Source organism: Pantherophis guttatus, chromosome 6 (genome assembly GCF_059756535.1).
Source record: "Pantherophis guttatus breed Tessera chromosome 6, ASM5975653v1, whole genome shotgun sequence".
NCBI lineage: Eukaryota > Metazoa > Chordata > Lepidosauria > Squamata > Colubridae > Pantherophis > Pantherophis guttatus.
This window is the reverse complement of record NC_142068.1, coordinates 12,756,533-12,779,954: the sequence shown is the minus strand read 5'-3', so window position 1 is coordinate 12,779,954 and position 23,422 is coordinate 12,756,533. Positions and strand designations below refer to the sequence as shown.

At 40.8% G+C, this 23,422-nt stretch overlaps 1 protein-coding gene across 7 annotated transcripts in view; it reads left to right on the top strand.

Moving 5' to 3' along the window:
• USP13 (ubiquitin specific peptidase 13) overlaps window positions 1-23,422 on the top strand; it is a 109,586-nt gene that overhangs the window by 5,547 nt on the left and 80,617 nt on the right. For all 7 annotated transcript variants that reach the window (XM_087872500.1, XM_087872499.1, XM_087872498.1 and 4 more), the window contains exon 2: window positions 18,793-18,918. In XM_087872500.1, the coding sequence (XP_087728626.1) occupies window positions 18,882-18,918 (37 nt within the window). In that variant the 5' untranslated portion in view covers window positions 18,793-18,881. The remainder of the gene's footprint in view (window positions 1-18,792; window positions 18,919-23,422) is intronic.

Below are 23,422 nucleotides of genomic sequence, written 5' to 3'. Positions count from 1 at the left end.
TTCCCACCTGTAGGCTGTTCCTTGTGATAATTAAACTTGCAACTACTTCCTAGCTAGGAGGAGGAAAAGCAGGGTAATTAAACTCGCAGCCACTTATATTTAGGAGCTACTGAACATAACCGGGGAGATATATTTTATTTTAGGAGGAGTTGATGCGCGAAAGAGTGACTCTTCTAGGTTTTTAGCACATTGAGGTCACAAGTAGCCAGAGATCTTTGAAAGAAAGGCACACATTCTCCTTCTGATATTTAGCTTGAACCGTTTAAACTTTTCCAGCTGTCACCCAGCACTGGCAAAGTAGATACAGCCGCCCCTTTCCTTTTTTTCACATTGTCTGTCCCAAGTATGATATGCTCATTTTAGCAACTGTCAGCTTCAGCTGAATAGAAGTGTGGGGGCTTGACTGTCTGGTTTCTCCCTCATTATTTGGGAGTAATGAATTCAGAACAGAGTTTTGTTTTCTTTTTCATTCTCCAGGGCTGACCTTCTGGCTGGCCTTCTGTGACTCAGCAGAGCCATTCTTTGTAGCGTTTAGTTTTAGGTCGAATGGAGTGATTTGCAAGCCTAATTCTAATTCATAAACATACAGATGTGCGCATAAGACCATCTGTCCTTGCTACCATGTTTACTGGCGGGCGTGCTTGCTTGACTGAGTGCGTACATGCACACGTTCATTTTATTTATTTATTTATTTTATTTGTTTCCATTTCTATACCGCCCTTCTCCAAATAGGACTCAGGGCGGTGAACAGCCAAAGTAAAAAACAGAACATACAAAATTTAAAAAACAGTTTAAAATAATTAAATATTTTGGCCGTAAATTAAAACAATCCGATTTAAAATCAATTTAAAATTTAACTCAAGCCAGCCCAGCTAGTTGAAATAAATAGGTTTTCAGGGCCCGACGAAAAATCCGGAGGTCTGTTATTGTACGTATCTCTGGGGGGAGGTTGTTCCAGAGGGTGGGCGCCGCCACAGAGAAGGCTCTCCCCCTGGGGGTCGCCAGCCGACATTGTCTGGCAGACGGCACCCGGAGGAGGCCCACTCTGTGCGAGCGTACTGGCCGGTGGGAGGCTATTGGTGGCAGAAGGCGGTCTCGTAAATGTTCATACATCAATTGCATGATAGTTCCTGTTTAACAGTTGCTGAGTTGGTTACCAATAAGGTTTCCCGAGCCCAAATATTGGTTTTATTTATTTATTTATTTATTTATTTATTTATTTATTTATTTATTTAAATATTCATCTTAGGGCCATGATGGCGAACCTATGGCACGGGTGCCACAGGTGGCACGCGGAGCCATATTGGTGGGCACGCGAACTCAGCTCCAGCCAGCTGATTTTCAGGCCTTCTGGGCCTACCGGAAGTCAGGAAACACACTGTTTCCGGCCTCCGGAGGGCCTCTGGGGGAGGTGGGGAAGGCTGTTTTCACCCTCCCCAGGCTCCTAGAAAGGCTCTGGAGACTGGGGAAAGCGAAAAACGGGCCTACCGTGCCCACCGTGCCATTGCGTGCCAAAAGCAGGGGGAGTGCGGGGGGGGTCATGAGTGCATGCACGGGGGGGGGCACATAGAATTATGGGTGTGGACACGCACATACACATGACTCCCCCACATTCCTCCCACTTTTGGCACGCGATGACAAAAAGGTTAGCCATCACTGTCCTAGGGCAACGTATTTATTTATTTATTTATTTATCAAATTTATTGGCTGCCCATCTTACCGCAGGGTAAACTCTGGGCGGCTTACGATATTAAAAAGATAAAACTATATAAATAAAATGCTACAAAATATAAAAGTACAAAACACAACAGTTAAAAAGATGGGGAGGAAGGACTAGGATCAGCAGGGGTGGGGCAATCTGATATTAATCTATCGATCACCTCCAAACATCCTTCTCAGGCACCCTGTGAATTCATATATTAATTGCATGATAGTTCCCATTTAACAGTTGCTGAGTTGGTTACCAACACGGTTTCAAGTCCAAATATTGGTTTTGATCTGGAAAGTCCTTTATGGCTTCATCCTAGGGCAACTTATTATTTATACTATATACTAAATTTATTGGCTGCCCATCTTACCACAGCGTAAACTCTGGGCGGCTTATGATATTAAAAAGATAAAACTATATAAAGAAAATGCTATAAAATATAAAAATACAAAATACAACAGCTAAAAGATGGTGAGGAAGGAATAGGAACAGCGCCGGGGGGGGGATCTGATATTTATCTATCAATCACCCCCAACATGAAGCATGAAGCACCTTCTTAGACACCCTGTGAATTTATATATTAATTGCATTATAGTTCCTGTTTAATAGCAATAGCAATAGCACTTAGACTTACATTCTGCTTCACAATGCTTTACAGCCGTCTCTAAGCGGTTTACAAAGTCAGCTTATTGTCCCCAACAATTTGGGTCCTCATTTTATCCACCTCGGAAGGATGGAAGGCTGAGTCAACTTGAGCCTGGTGAGATTTGAATTGTCAAATTGCAGGCGGCAGGCAGCAAAAGTAGCCTGCAGTACTGCACTCTAACCACTGCGCCACCGCGGCTCATAATAGTTGCTGAATTGGTTACCAATAGGGTTTTGATTCCAAATCTTTCTGTCACCTGACATATTGTGATGTTTTTTTCCCCTTTGCAGAGCTGGGGTAGGCGTGGCCTGTGCGTGACGTATCCGTCCCGCAGGCGCCATCTTCTGCTATGTTGGTTTAGATGCTTTGGCATCCCTTGTCCCCAGAGATTCACCTTGGCACCTGCCCAGTTGGAATTTTGGAAGGGCTCTCAAGATGGTTTCATTTGAACAGGCTTTGGAGAAATGGTTGGATTAAGTCCAGTTTTTATCCCAGGCAAGGAATGAGACTTGGGATGAAATGTGTGTCCCAAGGTTGGGATGAGAATTTAACCCTTATCATACTTGCATCTGATGTGGTAATGCAAGTACAAAAGGGAGGGAATTGTAGTACGACTGAAATTTTGTTGTTTGTGGTTACGTATAACTAGATTTTGTTTTAATATGCCACCTGTAATTTTTATGTTTTCATATTGCTGTATTTATGGACCTGAGATTGTTGTATGTCATTGAATTTCTCCTGATTGAAGTTTATCGGGATTATGATAATTTATTGGAACCGTAAACTGCCCCGTGTCATTTGGTTGAGTTTGGAGATTAAAGAAAATCGAATGAATGACTAGATAGATAGATAGATAGATAGATAGATAGATAGATAGATGGATAGATGATGTTGTAAGAGTCTTGAGAAGTACACTTAGAAATATATGTAATAAATAGACAAAAATCTCCTTTTGTAGTTGCTTGAGCTCAAAATAACATGGTTACCCCAAAATTCCCACTGATTTTACCTCTCCATCCAGCTCTCTTCTCTTAAATTGGAGAAAATCTGTGACAGCAGATCCTCTTATTAAAAAGATTTTTCTTCAGAAAGATTTGTAGATTCCTGCAAGGTCACCTTTATTCAAATTTGGAATGATTTTTTGTAAAAACCTCTTCTCAAGTTTCATCTTTTTAGTAGCTCTCTCAAAGTATAAGGAAGCAGAGCATAAGGCTCATTAAATCAATGGAAATTATCGATACATGTGCGGTTATGTTGGGGAAAATAGAGGCACTCAAGAGGCTGCTTCCTGAAGTTAGAGGGGGAAAAAAATGAGGACAAATGGATCTCAGAAAGGTGCATTGCTGGATGGATTTGACTTCTGAAACATCAGCAACTCTACTTGGCTAATTTTTAACTTTTATTTATTTTATTAATCATATTTCTATGCCACCCACTCTCTGAGGATTCTGGATGGCTTACAACAATCAACAGTATACTAAATAACATATTGCCCCCAACAATCTGGGTCCTCATTTTACCCACCTCGGAAGGATGGAAGGCTGAGTCAACCTTGAGCTGGTGAGATTTGATCCACTGATCTGCTGAACTAGCAGTCAGCTGAAGTAGCTGGAGTACAGCACTCTAACCACTGCACCACCTTGGCTCTTTTCTCCGTTTAGCTATTGTAAGTGTAGCCAGGCATGGCAAGTCTAGAATAGTAGACACTTTATTTTCCTAATAATTTTGTTAAATATCATTTTATACAAGTAAAAGTTATACATTTATAGAACAAATACATTAAAAAGTCTATACACACACACTCACTTTATATAGAAGTGGAGAAAGAGAAAGAGAAAGATTCTTTATCTCCACCAACGATCCTTATTATTTATTACTCATTTATTAGATTTTTATCCTGTCTTTAATGTTTTTATAAATAATTCAAGATGGTGAACATACCTAATACATCTGCCTCCTATTTGCCTTTCAACAACAACCCTGTGAGGTAGACAGGGCTGAGAGAGAATGACTGGCCCTATATCATCCAGCTGGCTTTCATGCCCAAGGCAGGACTAGAACTCACAGTCACTTAGTGGTTGACTGAACTAGAGTCAAGGCAGAACTAGAACTCACAGTCACCTAGTGGTTGGCTCAAAATCATCCAGCCGGTTTTTATACCCAAGGCAAGATTAGAACTCAAAGTCACCTGCATTCCTGCATTCTGCATTCCCTCTGTTTTTTAAAATTGGCACTCAAATTTTTCATAGTTCCGGTCACATTTTTGATTTAGGCCAGGGGTGTCAAACTTGATTTCATTGAGGGCTGCATCAGGGTTGTGTTTGACCTCGGGGCCAGGGTGGGCATGGCCAGGGGGGCGTGGCCAGCTCAATGTCACTCGTGTTGGGGTGCCTGTGGTGGCCCAAGCGCTCTGCCAGCGAAAACAGGTTCCCAAGCTCTGTTTTCAGCTGTGACGGCTTCCTGCAACCCTCTGCCAGTGAAAACGGAGCTCAGGAGGGCCGCCCATGGCCCTCCCGAGCTCCATTTCCCTGGCAGAGGCACTGCGGGCTGGTCCTTCGCTGTTTCCAGGGCAGCCCCGCGGGCCAGATCCAGTGGTGGGTTGCTACCGGTTTACCCTGGTGGCGGGAGGCTCTGCATGCCCACAAGCAAACTAGTAGCGACAAATTTTGAAACCCACTACTGGCCAGATCTAAGCACCCTGCTGGATCCGGCCCCTGGGCCTTGAGTTTGACAGCCCTGGTTTAGGCAGATCCTTTGGAAGTTTGGCATCCACTGCTGACACCAGTTGTGATTAAACTGAGTTGACGTGGTGGGAAATAGAGTACAAGCAGTCCTTGACATACGATAGTAAATGGAGCTTGCAGATCGTGGTTATAAGTTATGGTCACCCACACGACAATCCCAATTTTATGACTTTTTTTTCCAGTGGTCGTTAAGCAAACACCACTGTTGTTAAGCAAAGCCATGATTTGCTGTGGTCAATTTTTTTTTAAAATTTGATTTATATGCCGCCCTTCTCCGGAGACTCAGGGCGGCTTACAATGCGCTAAGCAATAGCCTTCATTCTTTTGTATATTTATACAAAGTCAGCTTATTGCCCCTACAACTGGGTCCTCAATTTACCTACCTTAGAAAGGATGGAAGGCTGAGTCAACCTTGAGCCTGCAGTAATTGCAGGCAGCTGGTCTTAATAACTAGCTTAATAACAGGGTGCCTTAGACCACTGTACTACCAAGGCTCTTTTTGCCAAAAGAACAAGAAATCAATGTCAGTTTTCAGCAAAATATGGTCATATGACTGTGTAGGACACTGCAAACGGCTGGTTGTTGAGTGCCTGAAATATTACATGACTGTCGGGGAGGGGAGACAACCATCGAAATTGTGATTATTAAATCATTCACACAGTTGTTAAGCAAATCTGGCTTTCCCTTTGATTTTGCTTGTCAGAAGTCGGCTGGGAAAATTGCAAACAGCAGTCATGTGACCCCAGGTCCAGGACATTGAAAGCATCATAAATACCTGCCAGTTGCCAAGCTCCCAAATTTTGACCATGGGGATGCAGAGATGACCAATTGTGATGACCAATTGCAAGCACGGGGTGGTATTAACTTACTTTTCCTACCGGTTCGCAAATGTGAATGTGAATGCGCATGGCCTTCCACGCATGGGCCACCTCTGATTGTAAGCCATTTTTTCAACACCACTGTAACTTCGAACGGTCACTAAACGAATGGTTTTAAGTTATGGATCACCTATATTTAAATTTTTTTTATTAAAAAGTTTTTTATTTTAAACACATTAAAACAACATTAAAATCAAACATGTACAAACAACAAGAAGTAACACAAGAAAAAACAAATATTTATATTTAAAATTTTAAGAGGAGTTTCACATGCTTTAGTGATCTGCAATAAAAAAAAATAAAACCTAGGCGGCTAGCATATCAGGAAGAATGGTTTTAGTTTGGATGGTTTCTTAAAAAAAATGGTGTTTTTTTTTTTACTTCCAATTCATACTCGCTCTTGATTTCATTGTTTGAAACCCAAACGATGGTTATGAATAAATTGGAGGAAGGTGACAGCATTATTCAGACTGGATTATCGTGTTTGCAGCATGCCTGGTTCTAACAGAAGCATTCACTATTCCTAAATAAACTTTGGAAGCAATTTTTGAAATGTGTAGCAGTGCTATTTTATTTCAGTGATTGTCATGGGATTATGGTTTAGATTTCCTGTTCTCCATAGTCTTGTCTCTCATAAATCTGGGACGATTAGGACTGATGTGGTTGGAATCTGTGAAGGAGCGATGTGCATTGTAGAGGTTTATTTGGGATGCGATTAATGTCTGCGATATCTGTGGTCAAATGCCTTTTGTAGAATTTCAGTTAGTGGGAGCTGGTTACCTAACTTTGGAATGTGTGTTGCACATTGTTTAGAAACTAAGGGAAACTTTTTGTTTGGGGAAAAAGTTATGCCATCTGCCTGCTGTCAGACTTCGATGCTATCTCAAAATAAATGAATTTCCAAGCTGCCAATCTTTAAGGAAATCTTTTCTTTAATTGAGCACAGCCACCGGATCATGACTCGATGCGGACAAGACTGACCTTTTGCCCCCCAATCCCTCCCTTTCCGATCCCCAAATCTCTGCTTCTCATTGGCTATCTTCCAAGTCATTCTTCAGACTTCTTGTCTCGTCATTTCCCAGGAATGTCTCCCCCCTTCATTTCCACGACAACCCGACTTCAAAGGGATTTAGCAGGCAAAAGTTCAGAGCTTATCTCTCTCTCTCCTCTGCTCTCTATGACAGCATCGAAACGCTGATACCTGCATCTTTGGTAGAATTGAAGGAGAGACACAGACACTGACTCTAGTGATTTAACTACGCTTTTCAAAAGAAGATAATACAGTATAGGTCTGTGATGGCGAACCTATGGCACGCATGCCACAGGTGGCACACAGTGCCCTCTCTGTGGGCATGCGAGCTGTCACCCCAGTTCAGCTCCACCACATGTGCGCGCACACCTCCTGCCAGTCAGCTGGTCTTCGGGTCTGTGCCGCGTATGCACAGGGAGGCAGGGGGGAGGGGGCAGCATGCATGTGCAGGGGGTGGGGCATATGCAGGGGAGCATGCATAGGGGCAGGGGACATGCATGGGGGCCATACATACATTGCATTTTGGGGGTTTGGGTGTGCGCTTTGAGCCCTTGGTCTGGAAAAGGTTAGCCATTACTGGTATAGGTAGTTCATGATTGAATTCTGGGTCCTTAGTGCTTTGAGTTTGATTGTTTGCTTGCTGGACATTTCATTATCAAACTAGGTAACAGCAACAGTACTAATAAGTGTGGGGTTTGCTCCCTGTTAATACACAGTAGCTTAACCTTTCAGTGTTGATAGGGGTGTGGTTTTCTCCTTGCTAGTTTCTTGATTAAAGTGTTTTTTGCTTGATTGTTTGTCTGGTGTTAATGCCAGTTTATCTGGGCAAACGACTTGTGCTGCTGCATTTTGAACCTCCTGATAGTCTTCAAGGGCAGTCCCATATGGTGTGTATTGCAATAATCCAATAGTGAGATGACCATGAAAAGGGAATCAGCAGGATGGATAAAAATCAATGATTTTTTTTAAAAAAAAACAAAAAAATCAGATTTTTTAAAAATTTAAATTGGATTTTTTTGATTTTTATCGAATTTATTTTAATAAAAAACTTTTGGGGTAAAAATCTATCTTAAGATAGTTTTCTATTTAAGATATATAAATGATTTAGTTTATTCAGCATGAAACGGAGCTTAGTTATGTAGCATGAGGCTGTATATTCTGCAACACTGGGGCTATCGGTGAGTCAACTGTGGGTCAAAGGAGTAGCAGAGATGACAATTGCTCTTTAAAAATTATGATTTAAATCGAGTTGATTTAAATCAAGCCTTTTTACTAGTGATTTAAATCATGATTTAAACTGTGATTTAAATCAACTCGATTTAAATCAAATCCACCCTGAGAATCAGTGATTTTCTGAAGGTCCTTCTGATCATAGAAAGGATGCAACACGTACACAAAATGAACCTGGGCAAAGTCCCTTCTGGCCATCTTTGCCACCTACTTTTCAGCAATATTTTTTAGTCCAAGTTGCTCACCAGTCTCAAACGGAAAAATGCAGCCTCTTCCAAGATCAACGATGATGACATCTCCAACCCTCAGGATCTAAAAGGATGATCGGTTTTGTTAGGAATGAGCTGGTCTGATTCAGGGGTGGGTTCTAAATTTTTTTTACTACCGATTCTGTGGGCGTGGCTTATTTTGTGGGTGTGGCTTGGAGGTCATGTGACTAGTGGGCGTGGCTAGCTGGTCAGAGTCATTTCTGGAAGGTCCTTGCACTTACGACCAGTCCTCGCACTTACGACCCGACTCATTTGTTTGCTTTTAACACTGATTAGCTGTAGAACGGCCCTTTGAAGCCCAGCGGTAAGAGTTTAAACAGTTTTTTTCCCTCTAGTCATCAGCTGGGACTCAGGAGGCAGCAATAGATTGGGGGTGGGACCAAATAAAAGGTAAGAATAACGTGGGGGGGTGGGGGGGTGGGGGGAGAACCGGTTTGGTGACGTCATATCGTCACTGCTACCGGCTTGGCCGAACCGGACCGAACCGGGAGGAACCCACCACTGGTCTGATTTAATGAAAAGAAGGACTAAGGTTGACATGAAAGCAGTGTTCCAATATTAAGTCTGCTTTTCCCCATCCAGAACTAAACAGCCTCCAGACACAATACAATACAAGATTGTGATCAAGGCTGGAAGTGATTTCCTTGCTTATTTTATAATCTGCATCATAAATTTGGGGAATGCTCAGAAATGGCACCTAAGATTGCCGCAAAAGGAGAGGAGAGGAAAATTTGTTGCATAAACAGAACTCCATTGGCACATTGTTGGTTTGGCTGCTGATCTCTACAATTTGGCTGCTGATCTCTACATCGTGCCGATCATGTTGATATTCTAGATGGGAACAGGAATATTTAGATACATTTCAGAGAGTTTGATTTGTATGGACCCTTGACTGCTCCATCATGTTAAAAATCTTCCCTAAAACATTTAGATTTCCTTCTTAGGAACCTAAAATAACTGCCGTTAGGAGCCAAGACAGCATAAAAATCTTACGGCACCTAAAATCAATACATTTATTAAGGCATAAACTTTTCTGTCCTGGCTAGGGTAACGTTCTCATCTTCCTTTATATTTAAAGAAATAAAACTCATATTTGAAGTATTACATTTTCTTCTACTTTACTTTCAGAGTTCTTTTTCTCCATTTAAGTTTCTCCTCTTTAAAAGAAAATTAGTGCAAATAATTGTAAGCCATTATTTTAAATTACAAGCCCGTTTGGAAGCACTGACAGAAAGGCAGCATTTTAGTTGAGAAAGTCACTAAATATATACAGGTAGCCCTCGACTTACAACAGTTCATTTAGTGACCGTTTGAAATTACGCCAGCACTGAAAAAGTGACTTATGATGGTTTTTCACACTTATGACCGTTGCAGCATCCCCTTGGTTTTGTAATCAAAATTTGGATGCATGGCAACTAGTTCATATTATGATGGTAGCATTGTTCCGGGGTCATGTGAACCCCTTTTGTGACCTTCCAATAATCAAAGTTAATGGGGAAGCCAGATTTACTTAACAACCATGTTATTAACTGAACCACAATTCAGTGGTTCACTTAACAACTGTGGCAAAAAAAGGTTGTCAAATGGGGCAAAACGCACTTAACAAATGTCTCGCTTAGCAACAGAAATTTGGGGCTCAATTATGGTCGTAAGTTGAGGACTTCCTGTAAGATGTCAGCATCTCACAACTGACATAGAAAAGGGAGGAGAAGCCTGAACTTTTGCCTGCTAAATCCCTTTGAAGATTCTGTCTCCTCGGAGATGGGGAGGGGGGAGACATTCCTGTGACCTGACGAAAAAGGAATCAGGAAAGTGACTTGGAACATAGCCAATGAGAAGCAGAGAATTGGGGATCGGAAAGGGAGGGATTGGGGGTAAAGGTCAGTACTGACCACAAAAAGAGTCAGGATCAGATTGCTGTGCTCGAATAAAGAGAAAATTTCCTTAAAGATCGGCAGTTTGGGAGTTCATTTATTTTGAGATAGCATCGAAATCTGACAGAAAATATGTTTTGTTTTTTTTAAAGTCCAGAGGAATCTGACAAACATGAAAGCAGTAATAGGGGAAATACTTTTCTTCCTTTCAACGCTTTGCTTTATTCCTCTTATTAAGAAAATATATTTCTTTTTTTTTAAAAAAATTATTAAATTTCCAAAGATTAAAATACACAGTACAAAAAGAAACATAATACACAAAAAAAGCAAGAAACACACACACACACACACACACACACACAAAACAAAAAATATAAAGAACCAAAAACAAACATATCAAAATTTCAATACTAATAACAACTTTTCTGCATCGGTATCTCTAACCTATTTAACCTCTTTATACAAATTCTACTTCTAAATATCTCTATCTTAAACTTACATCTTTATCTAAATTATCTTGACTTCTGTTTACAATTCGATCTTTGTTATGAGATCGAAGAAAATATATTTCAAGGCGTCTCTGCTTTTAGCTGTTGGGTTGCCTCTTTTTTACAGTTGTTTTTTGCATTTGGCCCATGAAAAGTTCTGTACGCATTCAAAGGCAACTCAGCTGCCTGGTGTTTGTCATCTGGCTGGAAGATAGGTTATATTTATAACCCACACACTTCAAATCTCAAGTGTCACCCAGCAGGTCTCTCTGAATAGGGAGTTGCACTGATTAGGAAGGCCAAAAATATTCCCAAACAATGTTATAGATTTAAATGCTTAAGGTCGAGTGGATGAAGGACATCCCTCTGTACGGAAAACTTACGTAGCTAAAACTTTGCTAAGGCAGTTTCTTCTGGCTCATCCCAAAATACTTAAAATCTGTGATGATTGAGGGCTATATTGTTATATAAACAGAATGGGCATTAGGATGTACATGTTTTGCAATGGCCCCTAAAGCTGGGAGTCTCTGCATGAAGTGGTGCATTGTATTTTAACCATTTAATTAACCTGAGTCATGACAACCATGACCTGAATGCCTGAGAATCTCTACAGACTTTTAGCTATACAATTTGGGATTGAACACCCTTGGAATGGTGTGGGAGTAGGAATGGATTTCCAGAGAGGGAAAAAATTGCAGACTACAGGAACCAGGAGCACTTACTCAGGTGACCCTGAGGACACAGATAAACCTCCAAGTGATTCAAGGACCCTCTAAAAGGATGCAAATGTCTACCATGAGTATAAATCCTTCTATTCCCCACTATCCTGTCAGAGCTGAAGAAGCTTCTTGGATGAGAAGCGAAACATCTTCAAAAGAAAAAACAAGATCCACACATGGTTGGAAAAAAATGACAAAGAAACACATTGACTTTAAACCAGAGATATTTTTATTAGGGATTTTACCAGAAATATATAACAAAGAACTGAGATATTTAATTGTGAATGTCTTAACAGTGGCTAGAATTGTATTTGCTAAAAATTGGAAAAGTGAGAAGATACCTACTGAGGAGGAAGTTATTTAAAAAATTATGGAGTGTGTTAAAATGAGTAAATTGACATTTGAAATGAGAGAACAGGAAGATAAACAATATTATTTGATTTGGGATTTGTTTTATCAATGGCTAGATAATAAAGTATTGAGATGAAAGATGAAATATGAAATTAATGTAATAGTAAAATATATAAAATGCTTTTTTTTTTTGTTAGACAATGGCTAAATGAGTATAACATATAAAACTGTTAAGTAAGAGAAATTAAGACTCGTAGACTTCAATTCCCAGAATTCCTCAGTCGGTCGTGCTGACTGGGGAATTCTGGGAAGTGTAGTCCACAAGTCTCAAAGTTTCCAAGGTTGGAGACCCCTGCTTTCAGCACTCTCTGGACAGCTTACAGTTGTCAAGTTTGGAGACCCCTGCTATGCTTCCTCAATTCTAGGAAGAGCTCAGTTGCTGTCCAAACTCAAGACAGGTAGTCCTCGACTTACAACAGTTCGTTTAGTGACATTTCAAAGTTACAATGACATTTTTCACACTTCCGACCATCGCAGCAGCCCCATGGTGATCACATGATCAAAATTCGGATGTTGGGCAACTAATTCATATTTATGACGATTGCAGTGTATCCTGGGGGTCACGTGAACAGCCTTTGTGATCTTCTGATGAGCAAAGTCAATAGGGAAGCCCGATTCGCTTAACAACCGTGTTACTAATTTAACGACTGCAATGATTCAACTTAACAACTGTGTCAAGAAACGTCGTAAAAATGGGGCAAAAGTCACTGAATGAATGTCTCACTTAGCAACATCAGTTTTGGGCCCAATTGCGGTCGTAAGTTGAGGAGTACCTGTGTCCCTAATTGCACCCTTCTTTAAGTTTGTTCCTACTGTGTTAGAAATAGGAAACAGACACTGAACAGCTATAGAATAGAATAGAATAGAATAGAATAGAATAGAATAGAATAGAATAGAATTCTTTATTGGTCAAGTGTGATTGGACACACAAGGAATTTGTCTTGGTGCATACGCTCTCAGTGTACATAAAATAAAAAATACGTTCATCAAGAATCATAAGGTACAACACTTAATGATAGTCATAGGTTACAAATAAGCAATCAGGAAACAATATCAATATAAATCGTAAGGATACCAGCAACAAGGTTACAGTCATACAGTCATAAGTGGAAGGAGATGGGTGGTGGGAATGATGATAAGATTAATAGTAGTGCAGACTTAGTAGATAGTTTGACAGTGTTGAGGGAATTATTTGTTTAGCAGGTGATGGCGTTCGGGAAAAAACTGTTCTTGTATCTAGTTGTTCTGGTGTGCAGTGCTCTATAGCGTCGTTTTGAGGGTAGGAGTTGAAACAGTTTATGTCCAGGATATGAGGAATCTCCATCAATGTGGAATATTATAAACAAGCAGAGAAATTGGTCTTCTTCTACATTAAACTGTGGTTGTCCTATAAGAGCAGATGGACAGCATGGGGAGGAGGCCCAGGTGACTGCCATGGCGAAGAGTGCCTATTTTTGGCTTGGAATAGCTATATTTTTGACAGCTGTATAAAATTGACAGCTGTAGCCATTCTTGGACCCGAGAAAAAATGCCTGCAGTGATCTAAATGTTTCAACAACCTTGCATGTTAGATTACTGTAAAGCACTCTACATGAGGCTACAAGAATTTTGGGCTCTATTGTGGTTGTAAATCAAGGATTACCTGTAGCTCCTTGGATGTAGGCTTTCTAATGTACTGTTCCTTACTATGGATAGGATAGGATAGGATAATTTTATTTCTATACCGCCCCTCTCCTGAAGGACTCGGGGGGGCGGGTGTACAGCCAGGTAAAAACACAATACAAATATCACAATTTAAATTTAAAAATTATTAAAAGTATTACATTCAAGGCCAATTAGCTAAAAAACCCAAAAATTTAAGAATTCCGAATTTAAAACTCAATTATGAAGCTAGCCCTGCCTGTCGGAAGAGCAGGGTCTTAAGAGCACAGTGGCAAACTCGGAGGTCAGAGATTGTGCGTATGTCCGGGGGCAGTTCATTCCAAAGGGCAGGTGCCCCCACAGAGAAGGCTCTCTCCCTGGGTGTCGCCAGCCAACATAATTTGGCTGACGGCACCCTGAGGAGTCCCTCTCTGTGGGAGCGAACTGGTCAGTGGGAGTCTATCGGTGGCAGAAGGCGGTCTCATAGGTACCCAGGTCCTGAGCCATTGAGCGCTTTAAAGGTGGTAACCAGCACCTTGAATCGCACCCGGAAGACCACTGGCAGCTAGTGCAGCTCGCGCAGGAGAGGTGTTACATGGGCGCAACGAGTTGCACCCATAATTACCCGCACGGCTGCATTCTGGACCAGTTGGAGCCTCCGAGTGCTCTTCAAGGGGAGCCCCATGTAGAGAGCATTACAGTAGTCCAGCCGGGAGGTAACAAGGGCATGAGTGACTGTGCGCAAGGCGTCCCGGTCCAGAAAGGGACGCAACTGGCGAATCAGGCGGACCTGATAAAAAGCCCCCCTGGCCGTCATATGCTCTTCTAAAGACAGCCGTGCATCCAGGAGGACGGCCAGATATGGGATCCTTGATAGAGACATCACTGTGAACAGCTCAGTTTTTTTAACGTATTTATGACACGTGCACCTCCTCACCAAGCTTTGAGATTCCCTTGCCATGTTTTCAGCTTTTGAGTGGCTTGGAAGTACTGTTGTTCAGACTTTGCTGTTTTCCTTTATAAAGGAAGAGCTGAAGAAGCTTCTTGGATGAGAAGCGAAACGTCTTCAAAGAAAAACCAGGAAGTCCAGTTGCCTCTTGAAAAAGCACCTTTGGGTTTCTTTTATTAATCGTTCTGAAGTCTGTAGTTGTCTCATGTCTTACAAATGCTTAAGTCAAGCAATAATTTTAAAGAAAATCTTATAGCACAAAGAACAAGACCTACATACAAAAAAAACCCATGCCTGTGATGTTCAAAATCTGGATTATTCAAGGACAGTCTAAATCCAAAATACTTGCCATGTTTTTATCTTCTTTAAGCCTTCTATCAGTTTTTCTTAGCCACTTAGCTAGTGGCTATTAGGAGAAGTTTGCTTAGGAAGAGAAAAAAGACAATTATTCCAGAATTATTTACGTTTCATTTGCATTTATTTAATGATCACAAGTGCTTTTATTATAGCTATTTCAGCTATTGCAGAGCTATTATTACAGTATTTTAAATTTATTGTATCCCATAGGCTCCAGGCAGCTGAGAAGGAAAATAATACAGTGTTATCCTGTGCAATAAACATATAAAATGTATCACATATAATAGTCAACCAGATTGCTTAACAGCATCCTTATTCTATGACTCATCTACTCCTTTGTCCCCAAATAGGCTTTTAGAAAGCAAGTCTTCAGAAATTTGAATATCAAGAATGAGAGTGCAAGTACTGTTTCTGGTTTGAGCTTATTCTGTAGCAAATATGCTTGAGGTTCATAATGTGGGAGAGGGGTGTCACAAGGAAAATTTGCAAGGAAATGCCTTTTACAGGGTTTTTGTTATTGGCTGTCTCCACTCTGACTGTCCTGCACAGCAGGAAAGCTGTGCATAGCTATTTCCTTTGAATGATTTCCATTTCCATGATTTCCAATACTTGAGGGGCTGCCACAGAGAGGAAGGGGGCCAAGCTGTTTTCCAAAGCACCTGAAGGCCAGACAAGGAATAATGGATGGAAACTGACTAAGGAGAGATTCAACCTAGAAATGAGGAGGAACTTTCTGACAGTGAGAATAATCAACCAATGGAACAGCTTGCCTTCTGGAAGTTGTGGGAGCTTCATCACTTGAGACTTTCAAGAAAAGATTAGACTGCCATTTGTCAGAAATGGTGTAGGGTCTCCTGCTTGAGCGGGGGGTTGGACTAAATGACCTATAAGGTCCCTTCCAACTCTGTTAATCTGTTAATCTGAGTGATTGCAACGTATTCCCAAAATGGGGACGATACCCGCTGGTCCAAGAAAAGTTGGAGACCCTTGCCTATACAGATTGTGTGTCTGTGTAGGTGGAAGGGTGTATGTATGTATGTGTGTATCTAAGACCACACCTGGAATACTGCATCCAGTTTTGGTCACCACACTAGAAAAAAGATGTTGAGACTTGGGGAAAAAATGCAAAGAAGACCAACTAAAATGATTAAAGGCCTGGAGACTAAAACATATGAAGAACGGTTGCAGGATTTGGGTTTGGCTAGTCTAGAGAAAAAAAAAGACTATGGAGGACACAGGGTGGATAAAAATCAATGATTTTTTAAAAAAAATAAAAAAATCAGATTTTTTTGATTTAAATTGGATTTTTTTGATTTTTATCGAATTTATTTTAATAAAAAACTTTTGGGGTAAAAATATCGTAAGATAGTTTTCTATTTAAAATACATAAATAATTTAGTTTATTCAGCATGAAATGGAGCTTAGTTATGTAGCATGAGGCTGTATATTCTGCAACGCTGGGACTATCGGTGGGTCAAAGGAGTAGCAGAGATGACAGTTGCTCTTTAAAAATTATGATTTAAATCGAGTTGATTTAAATCAAGCCTTTTTACTAGTGATTTAAATCATGATTTAAATTGTGATTTAAATCAACTCGATTTAAATCAAATCCACCCTGGGAGGACATGATAGCAGTCTTCCAGTATTTGAGAGGCTACCACAGTGGGGTCAATTTATTTTCCAAACACTAGAAGGCAAGACAAGAAACAAGGGATAGAAACCAACCAAGGAGAGAAGGACCCTGGAATTAAGGAGAAACTTCCAAACAGTGAGGACAATTAACTGGTGGAACAGCTTGCCTCCAGAAGTTGTGGTGTTTCATCCCTGGAAGTTTTTAAGAAGAGACTGGACAGTCACTTGTCTGAAATGGTATAGGACGGCGAACCTTTTTGTCATTGCGTGCCAAAAGCGGGGAGAATGTGGGGTGTGTGTGTCATGTGCATGGGTACCCACACCCATAATTCTATGCGCCCCACCACCCGTACATATGCACACGACCCCCCCGCACTCCCCCCGCTTTTGGCACACAATGGCAAGGTGGGCTCGGTAGGCCCGTTTTTCGCCCTCCCCAGGCTCCAGAGGCTTTCTAGGATCTTTCCCCACCACCCTGGAGCCCAGAGCCTTTCTAGGAGCCTGGGGAGAGCGAAAAATGGGCCTCCCCCCCCGGAGGTCCTCCAGAGGCCAGAAACAGCCTGTTTCCTGACTTCCGGTGGGCCCAAAAGGCCCAAAACCCAGGTGGTTGGTGCACGCATGCACGCCGGAGCTGAGCTTGCGTGCCCACTGATATGGCTCTGTGTGCCACCTGTGGCACGCGTGCCATAGGTTTGCCATTACGGGTATAGGATCTCCTGCTTCAGCAGCGGGGCTGGACTAGAAGGCTTCCAAGGTTCCTTCCAGCTCTATTCTGATTTTGATTATTATCAGTTGGATCCATCTGTAGGATGACAACCTCTTCGTTGAAGTTTATAGATCTTAAATGTAATTTACTACATTGGTCTAGTGTGGGTTGATGTTTTCCAGTTTTTCGGTTTAGGGTTGACAGAGTGTGACTGGCCTAAAGTAACCCATGCAGTTATCCAACACCTTAACTACTATACTGTAATGCAGATTTAAAAATGGCAAATTATATTTTGGGATGTATTGTTGTGGCCCACCAGTGGCCAGCAGATCTGGCAACAGATTCGGACAGTGAGGAGGTTGGGGAGGAACATGGGCCAGTTGTGGAGTCTCGGGAAAGCTCTAATGAGGGCTCTGCATTGAAGGCAGAGAGGGGGCCAGAGCCAGATGCCAGTTATCAGCTGCCTTTGGAGTCAGACATCAGTGAGGCAGATGAACAGCTGGAGCCTGTTCCCAGGGTTCGCATGCGCAGAGTTGCCAGATGAAGGGAACAGCTAAGAGTAAGGAGTAAGGGAGAAAGGCCACAGGTGGATTATGAATGGCCCCTCCCAGAGGGAATAAAAAAGGAGCAAAAGGGGAGTGGAGTTTGCAGGAGGCAATTAGTTCATTCCTGCATTCTTGCCAAGTATTGCGGCATCTGAAAGATATAGGCCTGGCCACTCTCCAAGCCTGATAAAGGTCGGTAATTGTGGACTATCTTGAAAGACTGTGAGAGAGGAAAGACTTTGCTGGAGAGAAATTCACTGTAAATTAAATAAAAGGGGTTTATTGGAATGAGGACTCGGCTTCGTGCTGTTGGGGAAGCCTAGGTCAGAACATGTATTAACAAGAGCATAGGACATATTCTTTCTTGGTCAGGCTGAATTTGGAATATGGTGTCCAGTTCCAGGCACCACAGCAAACAACAACATTGACAGGTGCAGGTTTAAGAAGAGAGACCTACAAAATAGTGATGAGATGAGAAACCAAGTCATCTAGGAATGGATTAAAGGTAGGAAAGACGTGAAGACCGAAGGGAGATATTATACCAGTCTTCGAATGGAATGTCATATACAAGAAGGAACAGATTTCTTTGTTGCCCCTGAAAACAGAACTAGAACCAGTGTTAAAACTACAGGAAAGTGAGATATTAGGAGGAACTTCCTAATGGTAAAGCTGTCAACCAGTAAATTAGATTATTTTATGAAGTAGAATTTTCCTCTTTAGAGGGTTTTATTTATTTATTTATTTTATTTATTTATTTATGTAATTTTTAAAGCAGAGGCTGGGTTGCCATCTGTCCAAAGTGATTTATCAGATTCTGCACTTAGGTGGAAATTGGATTAGAAGACATTTGAGATATCTTCTTATTCTTCGATTCTTTAAAGGGGAATTTATATCCCTCACCATGCTGAAGAATTCTGTCTGGTGCCCCAAATATGCCCTCAATAATTTTCTATTCTTCTCTACAGGATGCCGAAGGAGGCCTTTATGTTTGCATGAATACTTTCCTGGGATTTGGAAGGGAACATGTAGAAAGGCATTATCGCAAGACAGGACAATGTGTATATTTGCATATCAAGCGACATACGAGAGAGGTAAGTGATACTCTATCCAAGACTTCAGAAGGCTGCTTCAAAAATTGCTACTTCAGCATTTACATTTGACAATGTAATTTGATAAATGGCATTATAAAGTTCATGAATATCTATTGAGAACATTCTGCTTCCAAACCTCTTCCAGTCTCTATCTTTGAAATGGAAGCTTCGTCAAGTTGTGATCTTCCTTGGTTTTATAGCTATAGAGGAACTTGGTCATAGGGTCATTGGCAGAGATGATTTCTCTCTATTTGGAATTGGTTAGATCCCATTTTGAATACCATGGTCTGTTCTTGGTACCATGGTTTCAGGGTAGGCCAGATCAAGAAACAGAAGCAATGGGGATTCCAAGAATGTTCTTTATTAATAGAAGAGAATATTGTTTAGAGATGAATGTTGAGGTCTTGAGTGCTCTCTGAGCTTGGTTATTTTCTTGCAGATGTTTCATTACCCAATGAATGAAATCCCAAAGGTGTTTTTTCAAGAGGCAATTGGACTTTTTGGTTTTTCTTTGAAGACGTTTTGCTTCTCATCCAAGAAGATTCTTCAGCTCTTGGATGAGAAGCAAAATGTCTTCATAGAAAAACAAAGAAAGTCCAGTTGCTTCTTGAAAAAGCACCTTTGGGACAACCATGACCAGGATGACTGAGAATCTCCATAGGCAATGAATGAAATGATCTGCAAGAACACAACCAAGTTCAGAGAGCTGACATCTACTGATAGCATGATACTTAATTGGGTAATGAAACATCTACAAGAAAACAACCAAGCTCAGATAGCACCAAGTTTCTCTTGTTTCATCTTACATTAAACACTTCACTTTTCTGCTATTTTCTGTATTTCTGTTTGTTCCTATAGCCTTCTGAATAGGTACCGTAATTACTGGAGTATTGCTCTAACTTCTTTTCATACTAGATGTTCTTGCAAATAGGGAATATTATCTAATATATATTGGGATCTGATATCTCCACTGTACATAATTTCAGTATATTCATTCCATCTTCATTTGATTTTCTTGGAATCAGCTATCATCTATCTATTTGCATTGTTTAGCATGCCAATTTAGGTTATAACCTCCTCCTGAATTATAAGATCTTTTGGAATACTTTTATTTTTTCATGTCTTTTTCCATTTTCATTGTCCTGATATAGCTTCTTGTCTCTAGCAACTCTCTGAAACCCTTTGTTAATTTCTTTCCAGATTTTTTTTTTTTTTTTGGTCTTTCTTTGCTTTGGCTTTTCTTCTTGGCAATTGCCACCATTTGTTCTGACATCAGTTTTGTTTTCTTCTGTTTCTTGGGCTTTGCCAGTCTCACTTTGCATTCATCCTTAAGCGCTTTGATTTCATTCTCCTGGTTCCATTTCAATAATGTTCAGTAGGGCTTCAAAGCAAAGCCTGCTATTCCGTTTGAAAATGGTGGGTATACGCTCAGAATCATATTGTGGAAATTGATAAAGTTTTTCCCTTCCATTTTAGCTTGCACACAGGCAGTTCCTGATCTGTTGCACAGTCAACAGTGTATAAAGTTCATAAATAAAATAATAAAGGAACACCTCTTCCATAAATGATAGGCCTCCACATCATCTCTCTTTAGGCTCAGTGGTTTTTTTGGAATAGTATTTCTTACATTTTTCATGCCAATCTATCTGTATTTATGAGGAGCACCTGTGACTGCTTTTTTACAAAGGGTACAAGTAAAAGGAAGATGGAACTAAAATGTGATTATATACTGCTGTATATATTTCCTTATATTTATCTATCAGTTAAGGATAGACGCATTAAGGATGTATCATTTAAGGATGCATTAACTTGTAGGTGATGGCATATTTCACCGGTGTCAAAATTGAAATTTATTACACCTTAGGCCTGATATTGCTGATCCCAGATGAAAGGAAAGAAAGATGGACATCAGGCTAGCCCTCATGTCCATAAAAATGTTCACTGCTATTGAAACAACAGATGCAATTCAATCAGGTCTGATTGAAATCTTTGGAGAGCAACTGTTGCCTAATGCATTGAACAGCATACACAGATCTTGCCCTAAATCAGTTTTGAGGTATTCTGATTGCATCATGCATATTTGTCCTACTTGGGAACAGTTTTGTGGCTTGCAAAGTAGCATCTATATTATATGTTCTGGGTAGCATAGGAGAGCCAGCTTGATGTATGTAGTGATTAAGACACCAGGGTAAAAACCTGGAGGTTGTGAGTTCTAGTCGTACCTTAGGCACAAAGCCAACTAGATGATCTTGGCCCAATCACTCCCTCTCAGTCCTAGAAAGAAGGCAATGGCAAACCACTTTTGAAATATTGCTAAGAAAACTGCAATGCAAATGGTTGGCAAGAGTGAACACAGGAAGGAAGGAAGGGAGGGAGGGAGGGAGGGGGGAGGGAGAGAGGGAATGTTGCTGGGGATAAAACATAACTTTACTTGTGCTTATAGTACAATGAATAAGGGATGCGGTGGCTCAGTGGCTAAGATGCTGAGCTTGTCGATCGAAAGGTTGGCAGATCAGGGGTTCGAATCCCTAGTGCCGTGTAACGGGATGGGCTCCTGTTACTTGTCCCAGCTTCTGCCAACCTAGCAGTTCGAAAGCACGTAAAAAATGCAAGTAGAAAATAGGGACCACATTTGTTGGGAAGATAACAGCGTTCCATGCGCCTTTGGCGTTTAGGCATGCTGGCCACATGACCACGGAGACGTCTTCGGACAGCGCTAGCTCTTCAGCTTTGAAACAGAGATGAGCACCGCCCCCTAGAGTCAGGAACGACTAGCACATATGTGCGAGGGGAACCTTTACCTTTACCTATAGTACATGAAAAATGTGCCCAAACTGTACTACCAACACTGTTATTGAGTTCTATCAACACTGTTAGCAGAAAATGCAACATATGGCTTGTCTACCATTAAGGATGTAACCTAATCTAAATCTTCTCTATCTTACAAAAAAGCATTTTAGGGGAGTTTATAAGAGGTCTGAGTGGAGATAGCCTGATCTTGTGATGATGTGGTCTTGTCGATCATTTATTCATTATTTATTAATTTCAGTAAATTAATAAATTCTAGGCCTCTCCAATCATAGCAGACTCTGAGTAGCATCCATACATGCTACAAGCAGAGTAGAAATGATAGATTAAAAATAAGTTCCAAAAGATTCCAAACACCTTTAGCAACAATTCACATGGGAGGCAGGAGGAAGACCCAGACTGGTCAATGAGCAATAAAAAAGATTTCTGAGTCTACAGAAAGAAAGGAGGCACGAGAGGCATTTCAGAAAGGACCCTCCCTATTTTTGTGGAGAATAAAAGAAGAGAAGGATAAATAGAAATAGAATAACAGAGTTGGAAGGGACCTTGGAGGTCTTCTAGTCCAACCCCCTGCTTAGGCAGGAAACCCTACACCGCTTCAGACAAATGGTTATCCAACCTCTTCTTAAAAACTTTCAGTGTTGGAGCATTCACAACTTCTGGAGGCAAGTTGTTCCACTGATTAATTGTTCTAACTGTCAGGAAATTTCTCCTTAGTTCTAAGTTGCTTCTCTCCTTGATTAGTTTCCACCCATTGCTTCTTGTCCTGCCCTCAGGTGCTTTGGAGAATAGGTTGACTCCTCTTCTTTGTGGCAGCCCCTGAGATATTGGAACACTGCTATCCTGTCACCGCTAGTCCTTTTTATTAAATTAGACATACCCAATTAACTGGTTAACTCAATTAATCAGATTAAGCTTGTTGTGTGTCTATGTCCATATGGCATATAGCCAGAGGAACCTTGGAGGTTCCACATACTTTCAATCTTGAAAGATTCTAACGGTAACCTTACAATAATGATAGAGCTATATTCATAGTTGTGCTTCTTATCACATTCTTCTGCAGAAGAGAAGTTGATAACAATCAAATCCAAAAGACATCAAGTCTGGCTAAAAGATCCAGGCTAAAAGCTATAAAAGATCCTTTATAGCTTTTCAAAAACTCAGGAGAAGAGCACAATTTAATTGTTCCTAGCAAAACAATCATGAAAGAATTAGTGATGGAAAAACAGGTCAATAAAAGGTTCTGAATATAGGACAGGGCAGTTTTTGGTCGCATCAAACGTGGATCTTGGGGAAAAGGGAGAGGAGAGAAAAAGAAAAAAAATTAAAGAAATTAAAACAGAACTAACTTCAGTAAAGGAAGGGTCTTGTATGCAATATACTGCTCAAAAAAATAAAGGGAACACAAGCAGAAGACATCCGAGATCTGAATGAATGAAATAGCCTTATTAAATACTTTGTTCGTTACATACAGTAGTTTTGTGTTCCCTTTAGTTGTTTGAGTAGTGTATAAACTACTGTATGTAACGAACAAAGTATTTAATAAGGCTATTTCATTCATTCAGATCTCGAATGTCTTCTGCTTGTGTTCCCTTTATTTTTTTGAGCAGTATATATTAGAAGGATTTACCTCCCAATGAATGAATGGAAAATAGATGTAAATATAGAGGAAGAACAAAATGCTTCAACACTGCAG